The 20,542-nt window shown below is 40.7% G+C and overlaps 1 protein-coding gene across 2 annotated transcripts in view; it reads left to right on the top strand.

The window, feature by feature from the left end:
* The window catches only part of Kdm2a (lysine demethylase 2A), an 83,189-nt gene that overhangs the window by 44,666 nt on the left and 17,981 nt on the right, over window positions 1–20,542 (top strand). For both annotated transcript variants that reach the window (XM_036201140.1, XM_036201131.1), the window contains exons 7-12: window positions 785–891; window positions 1,365–1,458; window positions 2,563–2,716; window positions 3,598–3,713; window positions 7,473–7,599; window positions 9,602–9,996. In XM_036201140.1, the coding sequence (XP_036057033.1) occupies window positions 785–891; window positions 1,365–1,458; window positions 2,563–2,716; window positions 3,598–3,713; window positions 7,473–7,599; window positions 9,602–9,996 (993 nt within the window). The remainder of the gene's footprint in view (window positions 1–784; window positions 892–1,364; window positions 1,459–2,562; window positions 2,717–3,597; window positions 3,714–7,472; window positions 7,600–9,601; window positions 9,997–20,542) is intronic.

The following is a 20,542-nucleotide window of genomic DNA, read 5'->3' as shown; positions in this document are numbered from 1 at the left end:
AAAGAAAATTTATTTTTCTTTTTTTTTTCTTTTCATTTTTTTTGAGCTGAGGATTGAACCCAGGGCCTTGTACTTGTTAGGCAAGCACTCTACCACTGAGCTAAATCCCCAACCCTGAAAATTTATTTTTCAAGGCCACTTGGTTCTACAGAGTGAGTTCCAGGACAGCCAAGGCTACACAGAGAAACCTGTCTTGAAAAAACAAACAAAGAAAACATTTATTTTTCTGCATAGGGGCTTAGTTGGCTCTTTTCACTATGTGACATCCAGTGTCAAACTGATGTTGTTGGGCCTGATGTCATATGCCTTTATTTCTACACCATCTTGCCAGCTCAGATCTTTTTATATTTTAGCTAACTCTAACAATGAGTTTACAGTTACCATCAAAAACTACCCTTTAAAAATTTTATGGGGTTGGGGATTTAGCTCAGTGGTAGAGCACTTGCCTAGCAAGCGCAAGACCCTGGGTTCGATCCTCAGCTCAAAAAAAAAAAATTTCATTCACACAGTTTCAACCTACCAAACCAGTATTGACAGAAGAAAGTTTCTAGTTCTAAACTATTGTTTTTAATCCATTTTGTCCAGTGCTTGCTTTAGTTATGTTAATGGAACCATTAGTCTTTGTTCTCATTTTTCTCTATTTCCAGAACGTTTGTTTTTTGTCTCTAACTAAGGCTCACAGATTTTACAATTTTCTTTTGTGCTGTGTATATTTAAAGTTGTTTTTTCTTGACTTTAAAATTCTCTGTAACTGCACCTCTTAAATGTCTCTTCCTTTTTAAAGGTGGATTTCATTGACTGGGTAGATAACATGTGGCCCAGGCACTTGAAAGAAAGTCAGACTGAATCAACAAATGCCATTCTAGAGATGCAGTACCCTAAAGTGCAAAAGTAAGTTCCTCATTCTTGTATACTTTCCTAAGTGTTCTTCTATGGGGTTTAAAAGTGATAGCAAGGAATAGTCTGTCCCTTTCAAGCTTTGCTCTGTGCTTAAATCATCAAATCAATAGATTGTTTAAAGTATGTGAGAAATTACATAGCAAATGATCTCACCAGTAAGGGGAAAAAAGCTGTATGTCCTAGAAATGTGACTTAGAGCTGCATTTCTTTAACAGGATATGGTGGCCTATGCCTTGAGTCAGAGGCAGCTAAGGTCTCCTGAGTTTCAAGACTAGCCTGATCTAGCAAGTTCCAGGACAGCCAAAAAGCATAGTGAGACCTTAAAACAAAAAAGAAAAGAAAGAAAACCTACTAGGAGCTTATGAGATGCAAAGTAGAGAGAGTTCACTAGGGAGGAGAATGTCATTTTGGTGGGTAGTTTCTGTTTATCAGAATAGTAATACTGCCGCTTCTCTTTGGGTCAGGTACTGTCTAATGAGTGTTCGAGGCTGCTATACTGACTTCCACGTGGACTTTGGTGGTACTTCTGTTTGGTATCACATCCACCAAGGTGGAAAGGTACTGTCATGGTTGGGATTGGAATTAGAAGCAGATTATATGACTTACATGCTTAATATAATCTGGAAACTGGTGTATTAGGAAACATCCCCCATTCTTATTTGAAGAGAATTATAGATTCAGTTGCTTTTGGTGGCTAGTCCATTGGAGTTTTAGTATTTATTGTAGGCGAGTGTCATTCTCCAATATTTGCCCAGTACTTGGGAATTCTTAGTAATGCTATTTCTAGACTGCAAAGCAGAATTCTCTAGGTGAAATTGAAAAGGTAATTCTTGGAGGACAATGTCATTTTTGTACCTAGAAGAAAACTAATGTAGAAGAAGGCAACATAAATTTTAGATATATTGACAAAAAAATCCAGCAAATTAGGATTCAGCTCTCCCTGTCTAGAGATATTGGTCTGAAATGTGACCAAAGGAAGCCATTTTTGTGTGTGTGTGGGGGTTTGAAAAGGTTACTTTCAGTCATAAAGAGTTATATCCCAATAATAATAAAATTTATTCCATCTTCTCACAAGTTTTTCTAAACATTATTTCAGAATTGAAATCTAGAGTTAATAGCAGAGGTTTGTAGTGTTAGTCTTTCTTTGCTTGGAGTGACTACATCTATTAGCAGAAGCAGAACTGGGATGATAACAATTACATAAGAACTTAACCTAGGATATCTGGGTCTCTTTGCAAAGTCCTTTTGTTTATTTACATCTATATAGATGGGTTGTAAGTTTTGTCCTACTGATCTTAGTTACTACCTTGGGACAGGGCAGCCTCAGGCCAGTCTCTTAGAGTTATTAATTTTATTTATTAACCTAAATAATGGGTCTGCTTAAGCCTCTAACCAGAGTTTTTAAGAAAACTACCCAGGTAATAATCACAAGGCCCCTTTTCTCTTGGTGTTCTAAATGGGTTCTGGGTTCTTTTACAGCCATAGTCCCAGAAAATCCAGATGCTGTCAGACCAGACAGACCTATTTGTTTAGGTCCTGACTTACCCAGATAGTCAAGTCTCTTGTCTCTACCTCTCAGTCATCTTTGAACCTGTGTCAGTTGAGGGAGACGACTGGATCATGTCAATGGCTGTTAACAGACTGAAGTTTTTTAACTCACAGGTCTTCTGGCTCATCCCCCCTACAGCCCACAACCTGGAGCTGTACGAGAATTGGCTGCTGTCAGGGAAACAGGGAGACATCTTTCTGGGTGACCGGGTGTCAGATTGCCAACGAATTGAGCTCAAGCAGGGCTATACCTTCGTCATTCCCTCAGGTAAGCAAAGTGGGGAAAGTATGTTGCTTTCTAGCACTTAGCTCCTTTGTTCTCTTAATGAACATTGAGTATGCACAAGGCTCTGAATTCAGTCCCCAGCAACACATACATGTGCATGCAGCAAACAGTGGTGTGTTTTTCTGTTTTTATGGAGTACAGTGCAGAGAACGTGTATTTTAAAACAAAAAAATTAAGCATAGCAATGCTTTAATTCTGACACAATGTATTATTATTGCCAGTGGTAGCTTCTCAAAAGATAAACATGTTTGGACTATACATTAAGCCCAGTAATTCATAATCTTTACATGTGATGTATCCTCTCTAGGGAAGAGCCACCTTTTCCTACCCACATGGGGAGTGCTGAATCAGTGATATTTTTATTGTATCATTAATTCTAAAATAAATGCATATAAAGAGTACAAATTTTGGTGTCCCTGGTCTGAGGCTTTGGCTATCTAGTTGCCTGCTCAATACTACTTCCACCAAATACTTAAGTCTGTTTTTTTGTTGAGAATACTACATGAGAATAGTAATAGACTGTCTTAGACAGAGCTGGTACATAGTTGATGCTTTAATAAATGGTAGCAGCATTTATTAAAAGTTTCTTGCACTGGGGAAGTAACTTAATGATAGAGTACTTGCTAAGCATGCATAATACCCTGTTTTGTATCTCTAGCAAAAAAAAAAAAAAAAAAAAAAAAAAAAAGCCTACACATCTTATGCTGAGTGTGGGGTCACAGACCTTAGTCCTAGCTATTTGCATGTATTTGAGACTCGAGCAGCATTTAAGACCCTGACTTAAAATAAGTAAATAAAACCTTTTCCTTAGATATATATTGCAGGATGTGCATTCATTCCTGCTTCCATTTCCTGTCTTCCAGGTTGGATTCACGCTGTGTATACTCCTACAGACACATTAGTGTTTGGAGGCAATTTTTTGCACAGCTTCAACATCCCCATGCAATTAAAGATATACAGCATTGAAGATCGGACACGGGTGAGTAATTTTATGTAACAATTTAGTGAAGAAGTTTCCCCATTTAAGACAGATGTTAGGTGAGCTTGGTAACACATGCCTCTAATCTTTGTAGCAGTCAGGGACAGAAAGATTGTGAGTTTGAGGCCAACTTGAACTATGTAACAAGACCATGTTATCAAAGAAAAAGACAAGCTTAAAGAGATTGAGGTAAAGACACTCACTACTAAGCTTGATAACAAAAATTCGAGCCCCAGAACACACCTGGTGTAAGGATAGAAGCAATACCTACATGTTGCCTTCTAACCTTCATATGCATATACTGCTATCCTCCTTTCCTCCAGTACAGTAAGTGAATCAGAAAGGGATTCCTAGATAATTTGTCAACTTTTCATCTTTATTCTTACTACCAGTTCTCCCTGCTTTCCCTTTCCCATTTTTAAGAGTAAGCATCTTTTAAAAATTAAATTTTAGGGATTGGGGATTTAGCTCAGTGGTAGAGTGCTTGCCTAGCAAGCGCAAGGCCCTGGTTTTGGTCCTCAGCTCCAGGAGAAAAAAAAATTAAAAAAAATAAAAATAAATAAAATAAAAATTAAATTTTAAGCCGGGTGGTGGTGGCACACGCCTTTAATCCCAGCACTCAGGAGAACGAGACAGGTGGATCTCTGTGATTTTGAGGCCAACCTGGTCTACAAAGTGAGTTCCAGTACAGGCTCCAAAGCTACAGAGAAATCTTGTCTCAAAAACAACAACAAAAAATTTACTTATTTTGTCGTGTATGTTGGATTCCTATGCCAAGGTATATGAATGGAGGTCAGAAGACAGCTTGTAGAAGTCAGTTCTCTCGTGTCACCACATCCTCTTCAAGAATCTAGTTGAGGTCATCTGGCTTGGCAGCAAGCACCTTCACGGATAAAGGTCATCTTGTTGGGCCCTTCCCTCTCCATCATAAGTGTCAGTAATTAGTCAGCTCTCATCAAATTTACTGAGAATTTGAGAATTTATACTTTGTGTGTGTGTGTTATATTTATAGTTATATACTCAAGACCTTTCCCAAAAAGTATTAATATGCTTCAAAGGCTAACAGAGAAGCATAGCGTGTTGTATTTAGTTTAAGGAGACCCAATACCTATTAGTTCTTAGCTTCCTACTCTGTTTTGCCAGAAACAAATCGGCTTTTAAGTGAGAGAGAAGAATCTTCTGGTTAAAGCCATAATCACATAAGAGATCCAGGTTTGGGTCTAGTTACATGTTTCATTGGTTGTGTGCCTCTTATCTACTGATTGTCAAGTGATTTCCTTATTTCATAGTAATGCCCGTGATCTGATGAAAGGTTTTGAAAAGGGTTCCCTTTTCATTTTCAATTGAAGACAGCAGGACATGGGGGTGGGGAAGGGTGGGCTATTTGGCCTTCAAATACAGCCTCTCTGTAAAGAGAGTTGCAGATATATAGATATTTTAATTTAATTTTTTGTTTGTTTTTCGAGACAGGGTTTCTCTGTATATCCAGTCTGGTCTACAAATCTAGTTCCAGGACAGCCAAGGCTACACAGAGAAACCCTGTCTTGAAAAAAAACAAAAAACAAAACCAACCAAATAAACAAAAAACCCAGTTCTAGCTGTCCTAGAACTAGCTCAGTAAACCTGACTGGCCTTTGGAGTTAAAGGCATGGACCAACACATCTGGCTTAATTTTATTTGTTTGTTCGTTTGTTTAGAGACAGGGCTTCTTTCTGTATCCCTGGCTGTCCTGGAATTTGCTTTGTAGACCAGACTGGATTAGAATCCGCCTGGCTTTAGTTTTATTTTTTTAGACAGGGCTTCACTATGTAGCTATGTTCTGGAACTCACTATGTAGACCAGGCTGGCTCAAATTCACAGAGACTGTCTGCCTCTGCCTCCTGAGTACTGGGATTAAACATATTCACCAGAAGGTAGCAGATATATTTAGAATGGTACCTGGCACTCATCTTCCTTGTTCATTGATTTATGGTAATTTTAATTCACCTTTCCCTTGGCAATCATATATCTAAAGGGCATTCTTTACATTTCTGAAATAATTTTTAAAATGCTCTGAATGGAAAGAAGATTAATGCTATAAAAATAGTGACTGATAAAACCACACAAATTATTAATCTGAAAGGTGAGTGCACTACAAAGCACAAGATAGGGAAACTGAGGGTGGACGTTGAACAGAGTCTCAGTCTTGTCTTCTTTCCTGCCCCCCCAAGTTTTTTTAATTTATTTTTTTAGTGTGCATTGATATTTGTCGTGTGTGTGTGTGTGTGTGTGTGTGTGTGTGTGTGTGAGAGAGAGAGAGAGAGAGAGAGAGAGAGAGAGAGAGAGAGAGAGAGAGAGAGAATGCCAGATCTCCTGGAACTAGAGTCACAGACAGCTGTGAGATGTCATGTGGGTGCTGGGGATTGAACCCGGGTCCTCTGGAAGAGCAGCCAGTGCTCCTAATTGCTGTGCCATCTCTCCAGCCCTCAGTCTTTTCCTTTTTTTTTTTTTTTTTTTGAGTTGAGGTTCGAACCCAGGGCCTTGAGTTTGCTAGGCAAGCGCTCTACCACTGAGCTAAATCCCCAACCCCAGCCCTCAGTCTTATCTTCTAAAGAGCATACAGCTTGAAAATAAGTTTAAAATTATACTTTCATGCATATAATGAATGTCTTACTATAAGTCTGTAACTTTTATCTCCTATCTAGATTTCATTAGATTCTTTGTCCTGTGTTCTTCAGATTCAGAGCCAAAGCAAGAATGCTTGGCATGCCTTTATACTCTAAGGAAAAATTTTTGTTGTATTGTTTTTTGAGACAGGGTTTTTCTGTGTAGCTTTGGAGCCTGTCCTAGGTAGACCAGGCTGGCCTTGAACTCATGGAGATCCGCCTGTCTCTGCCTCCTGAGAGCTGGGATTAAAGGTGTGCACCAACACCGCCCAGCTGCGTTTTGTGTTTTGAGACAAGGTCCTGTATGTAACCCTGGAACTCACTGTGTGGATCAAGCTGGCTTGCCTGTGCCTCCTGAGTGCTAGGATTAAAGGCATGGGTCTCTGTACTGGCCTACAAGAATCTTGCAAATGTAGCACCTTTTACTCTCCATGCTCTTCCACCTTTCTCCTTTTCCACTCGCCTCTTATCTCCTGAGAGCAGACATTACAGATGTGTGCACCCTACACCTAGTTAATGTGTCTCATCGTAACATCCCTGTAGTCAAACCTTAAACTGTAAAACAACGTTTTCTTCCTTTTTTTTTAAAAAATGTGTTTTTGTTTTTGTTTGGTGTCAGGTTTTGAGATAGGGTTTTAGGTAGCTCAGGCTGGCCTTTAATTTCTGATCCTCCTGCCTCTACCTCCAAAGTGGTAAGAGTACAAGTATATGTCATGGTAGCTAGTTTTATGCAGTCCTATAGTTCCAACCCAGGCCTTTATGTAACTAGGCAAACAATCTGCCAACTTACCTACATCCTCAGTCATTGCTTTTGTTTACACACACACACACACACACACACACACACACACACACACACACACCCTACCTCTTCTTTTTTGACAGAGTCTCATTGTGTAGTCCAGTCCTGCCTTGAACTCAAAACTTGAACTCAGCCTTTTGAGTACTGGGGTTGCAGATACAAACTAAACTGTCTTACCTACTTCTAAGGTCAACATTCTCAAAAAGGACAAATTCACTTAAGTTCTTGCTTCAGATGACAGATTGTCTTTCTTATTGTCTTACCTTGAAAATTGTCTTTGCCCTGTTTTCTCATGATTCTTTTCCTGTATAGGTTCCAAATAAATTCCGTTACCCATTTTACTACGAAATGTGTTGGTACGTGTTGGAGCGATATGTATACTGTATAACCAACCGATCCCACCTAACTAAGGAATTCCAGAAAGAATCCCTCAGTATGGGTAAGTGTTCTGACTTCATGAACTTTCAAGACACACTTGAGCTATCAAGACACACTTGAGCTGAGAAATTGCCACTTAGTAGTTACAGTTTGGAGGTTTTTGGCTTTGTACTTGTGTATTTGAAAATTCCAAATTGATTTACTGCACCTGAACACTAAATACACAACTAGATATGAATTGCCAGGCTGAATGAAATACTGTGGGTCTGCACTTTATCTGTTTTTGTTTTTTATTAGCACATACTAACTTTGCATATGGGTTTTATTATGATATTTTCATGCATGTGTTGTCTCTCATTACCCTACCTACAGGACTCTTTCCTCTTTCTAGCTAGTCTCCTTCTACTTTAATTGTTTAAAGGGGGGGTTTTCTTTCTTTTTAAGAGAATTTAATTTTTATTCTATGTGCACTGGTGCTTTGCCTGCATATATGTCTACATAAGTGTTGGAACCTTGGAACTGGAGTTTCAGACGTCTGTGAGCTGCCATGTGTGTATTGAGCCCAGGTCCTCTGGAAGAGCAAGCAGCCAGTGCTTTTAACAGCTGAGCTGTCTCTCCAGCCCCTCTAGGGGGCGGTTATCAACTAATAAATATAATTAGATTTACTATAGAAGCCTGTGTGAAGGATATTTACAGGTACAGGCAATCAATGGCTACACTAGTAAAGAAAATTTTTTTCCTTCCCCTCACAACCATGAACTGCCAGAAGATCTTTAGGGAGGAGAGGGGCTTATGAGCCCTTAGCAATACTTGACTGTGTAGTTCTTGTGGGGGGGTTGGGGCTTTGTGATCCCTCCTATCCATGATGGAAGTGGATGGCTCAATCTTGTATAGTTATTGTGCATTATAAATAATCACAACCACCGACAGCTCGAGGTTCCATGTCATTCCTAGAATTAGCATTAAATAACACACTGTCCCTTCCTCCGGCCGATGTATTCTTTTGGAGGAGGTGATATAGAGATGTCCCATCTAGGGTTGAACATTAAACCTTTTGACCAGTTAAATATGTTTTATTATATGCAGATGGTCACAGTCTATTCTTAAGTCATTTATATAGTTTAAATTCTTACTATATATGATATATATGTGTGTAATATAACTATCTGCCTGTGTGGCAGGTATAATTAGCCTTATTTTACAAATAAGAATTTGGAGAATGTTTTTTGCTTGTTTGTTTATTTGGGGGTTTGGTTTGATTTTGTTTTATTTTGAGACATGGGTTCCTCTGTGTAGGCCTTGCTGTCATGGAACTCTGTAGATCAGGCTGACCTCAAACTCCAAGCCTGCCCCTGCCTCCCAAGTGCTGGGACTAAATGCGTGTGCCACCACCCCCCAGCACAAATGAAAATGTTAACTCTCAAGATTTTTATATTTTTTATGATCCTATAGTTATTAAGTGGCATAGCTCTACCTTGGACTAAACTAATCAGAATCTAGTATCTTTGTTTTTAACATCTGTGCTTTAACTTGTTCTCTTTTTAAAAGTTTTTTTACTAGATTTGTTTTATTGTGTGAGTATATGTATGTGTTTGTACCACATATATTATTGGTGCTTGCAGTGGTCAGAAGAGGGTATCAGAGCCCATGGAACTAGAATTCTAGATAGTTACGAACCATCATGTAGGTACTGAGAATCTGGATCCTTTGCAATAGCAGCGAGTTCTCTTAATCACTGAGCCATCTCTAGCCCTGATATGGTAGTTCAATATCCACTTTTATTTTCATTTTGTTTTGTATATTTGAGGCAGGGTCTCTGTCTAACTGGCCTGGGATTCACTATGTAGACCAGGGTAGCATGGAACTTACAGAGATCCTCCTGCCTCTGCTCCCAGTATGCTGGGAATAAAGGCACGTAATTACCACTCTCAGATACTACAGGGTTTTCTATTTGTAATTATGGTTTTTAGCATTGGCCTTGTCCTTTATAACTTTGGGTATACTGTATTATTTCTCTTGTTAATCAACTAGCCAACTGGCATTTATTTCCTTTGCATTGGTAGATATGGAATTAAATGAGTTGGAGTCTGGAAATGGTGACGAGGAAGGGGTGGACAGAGAAGCCCGACGCTTGAACAGTAAGCGATCTGTGCTTACCAGTCCTGTTGCTAATGGAGTCAACCTGGATTATGATGGACTAGGCAAAACCTGCCGAAGTCTTCCAAGTCTGAAGAAAACTTTGTCTGGAGACTCATCCTCAGACTCTAGCCGGGGATCCCACAATGGCCAAGTTTGGGATCCCCAGTGTAGCCCTAGAAAGGATAGGCAAGTGCATCTGACCCACTTTGAACTTGAAGGTCTTCGCTGTCTTGTAGATAAGTTAGAGTCACTGCCACTGCACAAGAAGTGTGTCCCCACAGGGATAGAAGACGAAGATGCTCTGATTGCTGATGTAAAGGTAAGCAGCTGTTGACCTATGTAGGAGAGATGTTTCTAGATTTGGAGGGAGAAAGTGCTAGACTTAAGGATACCTCAAGAACAGGGAAGTTAATATGTGCTTGTGTTAGTGCGCCTCAATGTTTTAATTTCTAGAGTGACATTAGGTCGTCATTTTGAAAAGTGAAACCTTTGTGTCTTCAGTGTTGACTTAAACTTAGTGATAAAAACTTGAAGCTCAGCCGGGCAGTGGTGGCACATGCCTTTAATCCCAGCACTCCAGAAGCAGAGGCAGGCAGATCTCTGTGAGTTCGAGGCCAGCCTGGTCTACAGAGTGAGATCCAGGACAGGCACCAAAACTACACAGCGAAACCTGTCTCAAAACAAACAAACAAAAACCTTGGATCTTACCACCGAAATAGAGAAAGTGTGGAGGGCCAGGTGATATGGCTCAGTGATGACTTGAGTATAATTCCTGGAACCTGCATGGTAAAGGGATTCCAGCTCCCACAATAATGAACATGAGGTCATTAGGGACCTGAGGAGATAGTGCAGTGGGTAAATTCTCTTGCCGCACAAGCATGAGGACCTTGGTTCAATTCCTAGAGCTGACTGTACTCATACATTGATTGCTATGGGAGGCAGACACAGGAGAACTGGCCAGACGCTGATTCCTCCTTCTCAACCATTTCCTGTGTTTTCCTTCCTGCCCCAGATAGTCCCCATTCTGCTCTCTTGTCACATATGTTTCATTATCCTTCTCTTTTTCTCCCCTCTCAAGGTTCCCTTTCTACCCCATCTTCCCACACACACATATAGATTCCACATGATATTCTACAGTTCTTTCCATTTTCCTGAAATGCCATGATTTTATTTTTCATTACAGCTCGATAAAACTTCATTGTGTAATTATGTGCCACATTTTCATTACCCATTTATCTCTTGATAGGTCTCTAAGCTGATTCTGTTTCTTGGCTGTTGTGAATAGTCCCATAATAAAAATGTATATGCAGGTATCTGTGATATGGTGACTTGGAGTTTTTAGGTATACACCCAATGATAGAGCTGGGTTATATAGTACCTTCATTTTTAGTTTTAAAGGAACTACCATACTGACTTCCACAGCAGCTGTGCCAGTTTACAGTCCCACTAACAACATAGAAGAATTCCTTTTTTCACAGGTCCTAACTAGCATTTATTGTCATTGGTGTTTTGTTTTGTTTTGTTGGGTTTTGTTTTTGTTTTTTGGAGGATGATTATTGTAGGAGGGGCACATGTGTGCCTGTGAAATGGGGATTGAATTCATGATAGGCACTTGTCTGATATCAGCTCCAGTCATTGGGTGGTGGTGGTGGTGGTGTTCTCTTGGGGTTGTTTTGTTTTGTTTGTTTTTGTTTTTATTAAAACTATTTTGACTGGGGTGAGATAAAATCTCACAGCATCTTTAATTTACTTTGTATTGATGACTGAGAATTTGGATACCTTTTCAGATTTTCATTGAACATTTGTATATCTTTTTGTTTTGTTTTGTTCTTTGTTTTTTGTGACTGGGTCTCTTTATGTAGTTAAGGCTTCCTGGAACTCTCTATGTAAACCAGACTGGCCTCAACTCACAGAAACCTTCCTGCCTTTGCCTCCCAAGTGCTGGGATTAAAGACATGCATCACTAATCCCGGTCATTTGTATTTCTTTTGAAAACTATTCAGTTCTTTAACCCAGTTATTTATCAATTAGGAGATTTGTTCTTTTGGGGTTTAATTATTGTATTAATCCCCTGTTTGATGTGTGAATTTCCCATTTTGTAAGCTACTTTTTTATTCTAGGTGCTTGTTTCCTTTGGTGTATAGAAGCTTTTTTAATTTCTTGTAAACTCTATAATTTCTTTATTGGTTGGATTATTTCCTTTGAAATAATTTGAGTCCTTCAAAAATTCCTTGCCTGTAAATACATCTTTTTGTTTTGGTGGGTTTGTTTTGTTATTTTGGGTTTCTTTCTTTCTTTCTTTTTTTTTTTTTTTTTTTTTTTTTTTTCCTTTGGTTATTTGTTTTGAGGATTTCTCTGTGTAGCCCTGGCTATACTGGAACTCACTCTGTATGCCAGACTGGCCTCGAATTTATAGATAATCACTTCCTTTTGTCTCCCTAGTTCTGGGATTAAAAGTTGGCTTTGTTTTTTTTTTTTTTTTTTAATAAATAACAGTGTATGTATTTGTGTGTAGGTATGTGCATATGAGTGCAGGTGGTTGCAGTGGCCAGAGGTGTCAGAATGTCTTAGAGTTGAAGTTTTTCTGTTTGTGAGCTGCCTGATAAAGGTGCTGAGAATTGAACTCTGGTCCTCTGGAAGAGCAGTACATGCTCTTAACCACTGAGTGTCTCTCCAGCTCTTACTTTGTTTTTTTGAGACAGGGTCTTTATATGTAGCCCTGGCTGTCCTGGAACTCTCTACATAAACCAGGCTGGCCTCAAGCTCACAAATACCTTCCTGCCTTTTCCTTCTGAGTGGTTGGGATTAAAGGTATTCATATGCCAGGTAGGCTAGAAAATGGCATATGAATATCTCTCTCTCTCTCTCTCTCTTTTTTTTTTTCCCAAGACAGGGTTTCCCTGTGTAGCTTTGGGCCTTTCCTGGATCTCGCTTGGTAGACCAGGCTGGCCTCGAACTCGCAAAGATCCCCCTGGTTCTGCCTCCCGAGTGCTGGGATTAAAGGCGTGCGCCACCATTGCCCAGCATGAATATATCTTGAAGTGTTACCTTTTTTTTTTTTTTTAATTTGTGTGTGTGTGTGGCCAGAGGAAAGGGTTAGATCCCTGGAGCTGGAGTTACAGGTGTTTCTGAGTTGTTCAGTATGCTGCAGACCTCTGGAAGAGCAGCAGGTGGTCCTAACCACTGAGCCATTTCACCAGCTCCAGCTGTCCAGCCACACCCCGCCCACCATTGCTGACTTTTTTTTTTTTTAAGGCAGGTTCTCTCTGTGTAGCTCTGTCCTGGAACTCATTATGTAAACCAGGTTGGCCTCAAACTCACAGATAGCCACCTTCCTCTGCATTTTCCTAAGTGCTGGAATTAAAGGTATTTGACAGTACGCTCAGCTTCTAAGCTCTATTTATTTGTTGGTTTATTATGCATGCAGTGTTCTACCCACATGTATGCCTACATGCCAGAAGAAGGCACCAGATCTCATTACAGATGGTTGTGAACCACCATGTGGTTGCTGAGAATTGAACTCAGGACCTCTGGAAGAGCAGCCAGTGCTCTTAACCTCTGTACAGTCTGTAATACCAGTACTTGGAAGGCAGAAGCAGGCGGGTCTCTGTAAGTTCGATGACAGCCAGGGTTACATAGAGAAACCCTGTCTTGAAAAACCAAAGGTGAGATGGGGGAGATTTGTTAAGCTAGACATGGCAGTACATGCCTGTAATCCCAGCATTCAGGAGGCTAAGATAGGATACTGCAAGTGTAGTGCTAGTTTAGGCTACAGGAAGCGTTTCAGGCCTGGACTATAGGATAAAACTGTCTTTCAAATAGAAGAAAAAAGAAGTAAAGTGACAGCGCTTTCAGGTGTATTATACGTTAGCATTCTATTGTTCAAGGTCAAAGGTCTTGATTCACTTAAGCAAGCATTTAAAGTAGCTAAAATAGGGCTGGAGAGATGGCTCAGTGGTTAAGAGCTGGATGCTCTTCCAGAGGTCCTGAGTTCAGTTTTCAACAACCACATGGTGGCTCTATAATGTGATGTCATGCCCTCTGGTGGCATGTAGGCATACAGGCAGTTAGAGCACTCATATATACTTTAAAAAAAATACATAAATAAAATAAAGTAGCTAAATAAAGAAAAATTGGTTTGGTTTGTAGACAGAGTCTTGCTGGAGAGCTCAGGCTGACCTCAAATTAGGAATCTTTCTGCATGGGCCTCCCAGGTACTAGGATTATGCCTGGCTTAAGTACAGAGAGTGAAGGAAATAGTGGTCCAGTAGTATACCAGTTGAGAATGTAGAAAATTGAAAAGGAAGCAGCAGAAGGGCAAGTGAATGAGTTAAGGAGTGGCATCCAAGGTCTCCAACCATGTGAAAAACCGCACAGACTTATTTATCAAGGATCACTAGGAATTACAGCTGTGAACACTGGCTAAGACATTGTGGCACATGTTGGATCATGAGGAACCTAGTTGCCCATGAGATGACTGAGTAGACTGACAGTATTTGGATTCTTCTTTCAGGACTTCGTCCATGCTGTCTCTTGTTTACCTCTAGCTAGAGATGTCAGAACGTAGCCTCCAGAGCTGGACATGATTGTTGTTTGCCTGTAATAACACTACTCAAGAGATAGAGTAAAAGGATCCGTTGTATTCTATGAGTTATGTGTAATGAGAAATTTACTTAAGTTCAGAGCTCTGAGCATCACCTAAAAAAGCATTGAGCCAGGTCAATTTCTAAGAGTTCAAGACTAGCCCATTCAACAGCAGAGTTCTAGTCCAGCCAGAGCTACATAGTAAGACTCTGCCTTTGTTTTTGTTGTTGTTTAAAAGCATTTTAAGGGGCTGGGGTGGTGGCTCAGCAGTTAAGAGCATTTGACACTTTGCTATCCTTGCAAGAGGATACAGATAGTGGGTTGTTAGCACCCATGTTGATTGGCTTGCTCCAGATCATTCTAACTCTAGGTCCAGCAGATCTGGTGCCCTCTTCTGGCCTGGACTCTGTAGGTACCTGGTCTCTTGCACATACCCTATACATAATTAAAAATAAAGTACGTTTGTTTTTTTTTAAAGGCCTGATGGTGGCTTCTGTCTATAAATACCAAGCTCACAGAAGGCTGAAACAAGGCTGAGTTTGAGTCCAGTCTGGGCTATGGAGTGAGACCTTGTCTCAACAAACAAACAAGCAAACAAAAAACATTAGAACAATTAGGTTGGGTAGGTGTCAAATTACTGCACAGATGGAGACTCTGACACTAGAGAAATTAGCGCTTATGCTGCTGGCTATGTTGCAGTGAGGGGACAAAAGGAAGCAGATTACTCTTTCTTCAGAAAGGAATTATATCATGTTATAATCTACCTGCTTCTCATAAATACAATAAGTAGGAGAGATGAAAGGAAAAAATGATGAGCTTGCCATAATTACGTATTTCCTTGAGGAAAAGTCCATTTTAGTGTTGTGATAAGGACTTTGAGTATTCTAAATGTTACATTTATAGTGTTGAAGACATTGATAAGACTGGAAAATGTGTGAGTTACCTTGACTGCTTGAGAAAATGCATTAAAGATAGAAAGTAGCTCTCCTACTGTAAGATATTCTTAGTTTCTAAAGTAGGAGAGTTGCAACTTAATATATATTGAATAAAAGGCAGAACATGATGCAGTTTGTATAGTACAGGCCCATTCATAGAAGCAAAGTTTGCTCACTGCAAAGGATTCTTGAGAAGTACATCCTAAACTGCTTTAAGCAGGAAAATCCAAGAGTGATGACAGTCAACTGGAAGAGTTTAATTGGATTTTATTGCTGTATTTCTGTCTGTTTTGATCTATTTTACTAATAAAAAATTCCCAATGCAAGCCGGGTGGTGGTGGCGCACACCTGTAATCCCAGCACTTGGGAGGCAGAGGCAGGTGGATCTCTGTGAGTTCGAGGCCAGCCTGGGCTACCAAGTGAGTTGCAGGAAAAGGCATAAATCTACGCAGAGAAACCCTGTCTCGGGGAAAAAAAAAATTCCCAATGCATTTGCACATACGAAAGAAGCTTTTTGATCAACTTGCCAATCGTACTTTGTGACATTAAATTAGTAGAGACATGAAAACTAGTTATTTTCTCTATAAAATATCTCTGAAATTGTTAAAATTAATGATAGAGACTGGAAGTGGAGCTCAGTATCAGAGAATGTATTTCCATATCAGCACCAAAATATTTAAACCTCAATGTTAGTAATTTATAAGTGGTAACATTGTGATAGCTAGTTATAAATCTATGAATTTCATTTATTCCAGTGCTGTTTTTGGCCTCTGGGGTCTTCAAGTCCACTCATAGAGTGAGCATTGAAGTTAGGCTATGAAGTACATACAGTCTGTATTTGCAGACCCTGTCTCCAAAACAAACACTGAGGGAAGGTGGGAGAGTTTATTCTAAGTAAGGAGGTGCCAGTCTTCTTATTTCCCTAGCTAAAACTATCCTGGTAGATGAAACAAATTGATTACAGTAGCATTCTGTAAGTGGTAACAGCTTTTGATTTATAAATTGGGAAAATGTTCTTTGTGGTGCAATAGACTCATGCTACTCTGATTTATGATTCTAATATTTTATCTTTTATCTAAAAATTTACACTAGGTTCCATCTGAAAGATATGATAGTACTGAAGCAGAGTTATAGTGGCAATTAACCATAGAAATAGTAGTTGTGGGGGCTGAAGAGATGGCTCAGTCAGTGGTTAAGATCACTGACAGCTGTATCAGAGAACCTTGGTTCCAGTACCAGCACCCATAGGGAAGCTTACAACCATCTGTAACTCTAGTTCTAGGGAATCCATTACTGGCTTCTGTCTTTCTCAGTTACCAAGCATGCAAATGGTATGCATATATACATGCAGGGAAAATATACATACACACAAAATGGGAATAAAGAAAATTTAAAAATAAAACACCATACAATAAAATTCTATTTGCATTTTTCACTAACAAGATATATGTATGTGCCAAGGGTGTGTGTGCATGTAAAACCCAGTGGACAACCCTCAGATATTTTCCCTCAGCTGCCCCCTACTTTGGTTTTCGTTTGTTTGTTTGGGGTTTTCAAAACAGGGTTTCTCTGTGTATCCCTGGCTCACCTGAAACTCACTCTGTAGACCAGGCTGGCCTCAAACTCAGAGATCTGCCTGCCCCTGCCTCCTGAGTGCTGGGATTAAAGGTGAGCATGACTACTGCCCAGCAAAGATTATTTTAAAGATTATTTTATTACTTATTTATTTTATTTGATTGTTGAGGTCTCACTATGTAACTTTGGCTGTCCTGAAACATGCTATGTAGACCAGGCTGTCCAGGTAGCTCATAAAAGTCCACCTGTCTTTGCTTTCTGAATGCTGAAATCAAAGGTGTGCCCCCATGCCTGTCTCCTTTTTATTTTTACTTATGCTTGTGTGTTTGTGTTTATGTATGTATCAACCATATGTCTGAGGGTGCCCTCTAAGGCCAGATGAGGGCACTATATATTCTGGAGCAGGAGTTAAAGATAGTCGTGAACCACCTGGTGTGGTGCTGCTAATTAAACTTAGTCCTCTGAAAAGTGCTCTCAATTGCTCAGCCATTTCTCCAGAATTTAATACTTCACACATTACAACGTAATAGCAAGTTTTAAGTAACTTAGTTTTAAGTCAAATATGGTTGCATTGAAAAGTCGTAAGTTTTTTTCAAGTTTCTTGTATCATAAAAGGCCATGTTCTTTCTCCTTGGTCCCTTGAGATAGGGTCTCCCTGTGCAGCCTAAGTTGGTCCCGAAGCTACATCCTCTTGCTTCACCTTCCAAAGTGCTGGGGTTACAAGTATATACCACCATGCCTAGTTTAGGCGTTCTTTGTTGGTCATTTCTTGTTGTTAATTACAGGAGAGGGGGAATTAAGTCCGTTTATATATAAATTTGAAAATTTACTTGGAGCGAGTTTCCTAGTGGCATTTCTCTTTTTCATCATTTTTGGTAGACGTTAATATAACCAGTTTTCCTTAAAGTAGTTTTTTCTAAAATACTTTATCATTACTCTAAGGTAGGTAGGTAGGTAGGTAGGTAGGTAGATAGATAGATAGGTAGGTAGATAAGCATTTTCTAAGAAACCTTAATAGCTAGATTATTGTTACAAAAACTTTTCATATGAAATAAACTGAATGAATGTACTTGGTCTGTAAGTCTTAATATGAAAGTTCAAAGGTGAGGTGTGAGGTCAGGATGACCATATAAGCATTTCCTGGAAGAACTCAATGAAGAACACAGAAATGCCTCTTTCATTCTGCATGCTACTGTGGAAATAAGCGCATGCAGCATGTGCAGAATCCCAGCTACTGGTGAAATCTAGGAGGATCACTTGAGCACTCAGGGATTGGAGCTGATCCTGGGCAGGCAATACAGGAAAACTGTCTGGCAAAAAGTATATTCACAGCTGGGTGGTGGTGGTGCATCCCTTAAATCCCAGCACTTGGAGGCATAGGCAGGCTGATCTCTGTGAGTTCAAGGCCAGCCTGGTCTACAGAGGGAGTTCCAGGACAGCCAGGGCTACACAATGAAACTGTCTCAGGGTGGGGCTAGAGAGATGGCTCAGAGGGTAAGAAAGAGGGTAAGACTGCCCTTTTAAAGGTCCTGAGTTCAATTCTCAGCAACCACATGGTGGCTCACAACCATCTATAATGAGATTTGGCGCCCTCTTCTGGCATGAACAACTGTATACATAATAAATAAATAAATCTAAAGGGAAAAAAAACTCTTGGGGGCGGGGATGTATTCACTAACACAACAGCTCTTGACAAAGCCCATTTCCTGGGAAGCCTATTCCAGAAATGGATTGGAATAATTGTTCTTGAGGAGGGGACAACAAGGTAGCTCCATGATGATGGTGCTTTACTGCCTAACAGCCTCCATTCAGGGACCCACATGGTAGAAATTGCCCTCTGACCTCCACACGCACACACAAATAAATATAATTGAAGGGAAAGAAGGATGGCAGTGAGAGCTAGATGTTTATATCAGAATGACACTGGAGCTGGAAAATAGAGATTTGAATCCAAACTCAGCTGCTCCTTAGCCTTCTTTTCCTGCCTAGCTTACCCCCCTCCACACTGATATACAGTGTGTGTAGGTCTATGAACCTTCCCTTTCTGCTGTAGCCCGTGAGAGTATATGAACAAATTTTGAGCTTCACCCTGGCTCCAAGACCTCTAGACAGTGTGAAGGTATCATTGAAGTGTCAATAGGATGCAGGGCTTTTTGCTTCATAGAAAATATCAAGAAGAAGGTAGTTATGCCTGTAATTCCAGCACTGGGCACTGTAATTCCAACTGAGGCAGTAGGCTTGTGAATGAGGCTGGCAACACTGATTTAGAAGGAGAAATCTGGGAGTGATATCTGGAGGGTGAGGCATTCTGATGGACAGAGGAAACTCTTCCAACTAGGGGAATAGCCTGTTTCCTGACACTGTAACCTTGTATAGATGCAAGAGGATAAAGTGTTCTGATCTTAAGTTGCACCTGAGTACCTTGATTTGGCCACAGTGGAAATGCTAAAAGATTGCTTCATATACAGTTCAAGTATGCTAGAAGTAGGTGTGTACTGTGTGTTTGGTTGATGTGAAGAGTCATATTTAATCTCAGTATTGCCTGTAACGTGGTATTTCTGAGGTGTGGATAGAAATACTTGCTGGTGGGGTGGAGCTGTGTGAGTGTGGGCAGGTGTGAAGCGGACAGGTGACTCAGGAAGAACTGGGAATATCATAAGCTGCTGCCATTCTCTTAGAGGAGAGAAATCTGTGTGCCATTGGTGAGAGCTCTAGTTGTAACAGTAAGTGACCGTGAGGGGAATGGTGTTGGGTCACTGGAAGGACAGATAGGGGCCATGGTACACAGGCATTAGTTTAAGCTTACCCCTCCACTGGAGCCTTCTCAAGTCAGCTACTAAGAGCCCTCTAGGGGCTGGCCCTGAGTTCTCTTGTTGCAGTGTTGGAGGGAAGGAGCTGGGGCGGGGGCTGGCTAAGCTCCCTCCCCGGTTGAGCTTCCTCCAATCACGAGGAGGCGAGTGGCTGCCAAACACACCCCCTCCGGGTGCTGCAGCAGAACGGCCAGGCCCTCTGCCTGGCTGGCTCACTGGAGCTGAGCTCCCCCTCCTGCCATCTTCCGTTGCAAAGCATTTCTGGGAGCTGCATGTGGGTGACGCAGCAGCATTGTTCACAGGCACAGGAAGCCGCGGCTGAGCTGAAGGGCTTTAGAAGGATCTCAGAGTGCTGAACGCTGCTCTGAGTAGCCTGAAGGGTTACAGCAGGACTGCCCTGCCTTACATGTTCTGGGAGATTGAGGATTTTCAACTAAATCAGGATTTTCCTAGAAGCAGAAAAGCTAACTCCTTCCGCACAACTTCCAACACAGAAAACAAAACAAAGGCGCTGGGGAAACTTCACCCAAGAGCCTCTGCAGCTCCAGAGCAACAAGAAATGCAAGGTCAGGCGGTTGGTTGGCAAGCCCTTTCTGGCTCGGGTGTGTGTAACTGTAGAGACTTTGTCTCTTGGAAGAGGCAGAACTGCCTGCTGGGCGAGTCCAGGACAATGCTTGTGTTACTTGTGTTTCTGGAACCGTTGTTAACACTTGTTCTCTAGCTGGTGGGATGTGCTTTGGGTTTGGGGGATACTTCTTGACCAGAAGCTTTCAGTTTTCTTTCTCTTCCTGTGTTCTGTGGGGTGTGGGCCTGTGTTTGAATCTTTTCCCAAATTCTGGAACCTAGATAGGCAACAGCCTTTCCACACTTCACCCACCCCCACCCCCGATCCTTGATCCTAAATCTCCACTGGCAAGGGGTGGTGGCTTTTTTTATGGTTTCTCATAGGGCCTCAGCTAGA

The sequence above is a fragment of the Onychomys torridus genome, chromosome 1, assembly GCF_903995425.1.
Source record: "Onychomys torridus chromosome 1, mOncTor1.1, whole genome shotgun sequence".
NCBI lineage: Eukaryota > Metazoa > Chordata > Mammalia > Rodentia > Cricetidae > Onychomys > Onychomys torridus.
This window is presented reverse-complemented; position numbering and strand designations above follow the sequence as displayed.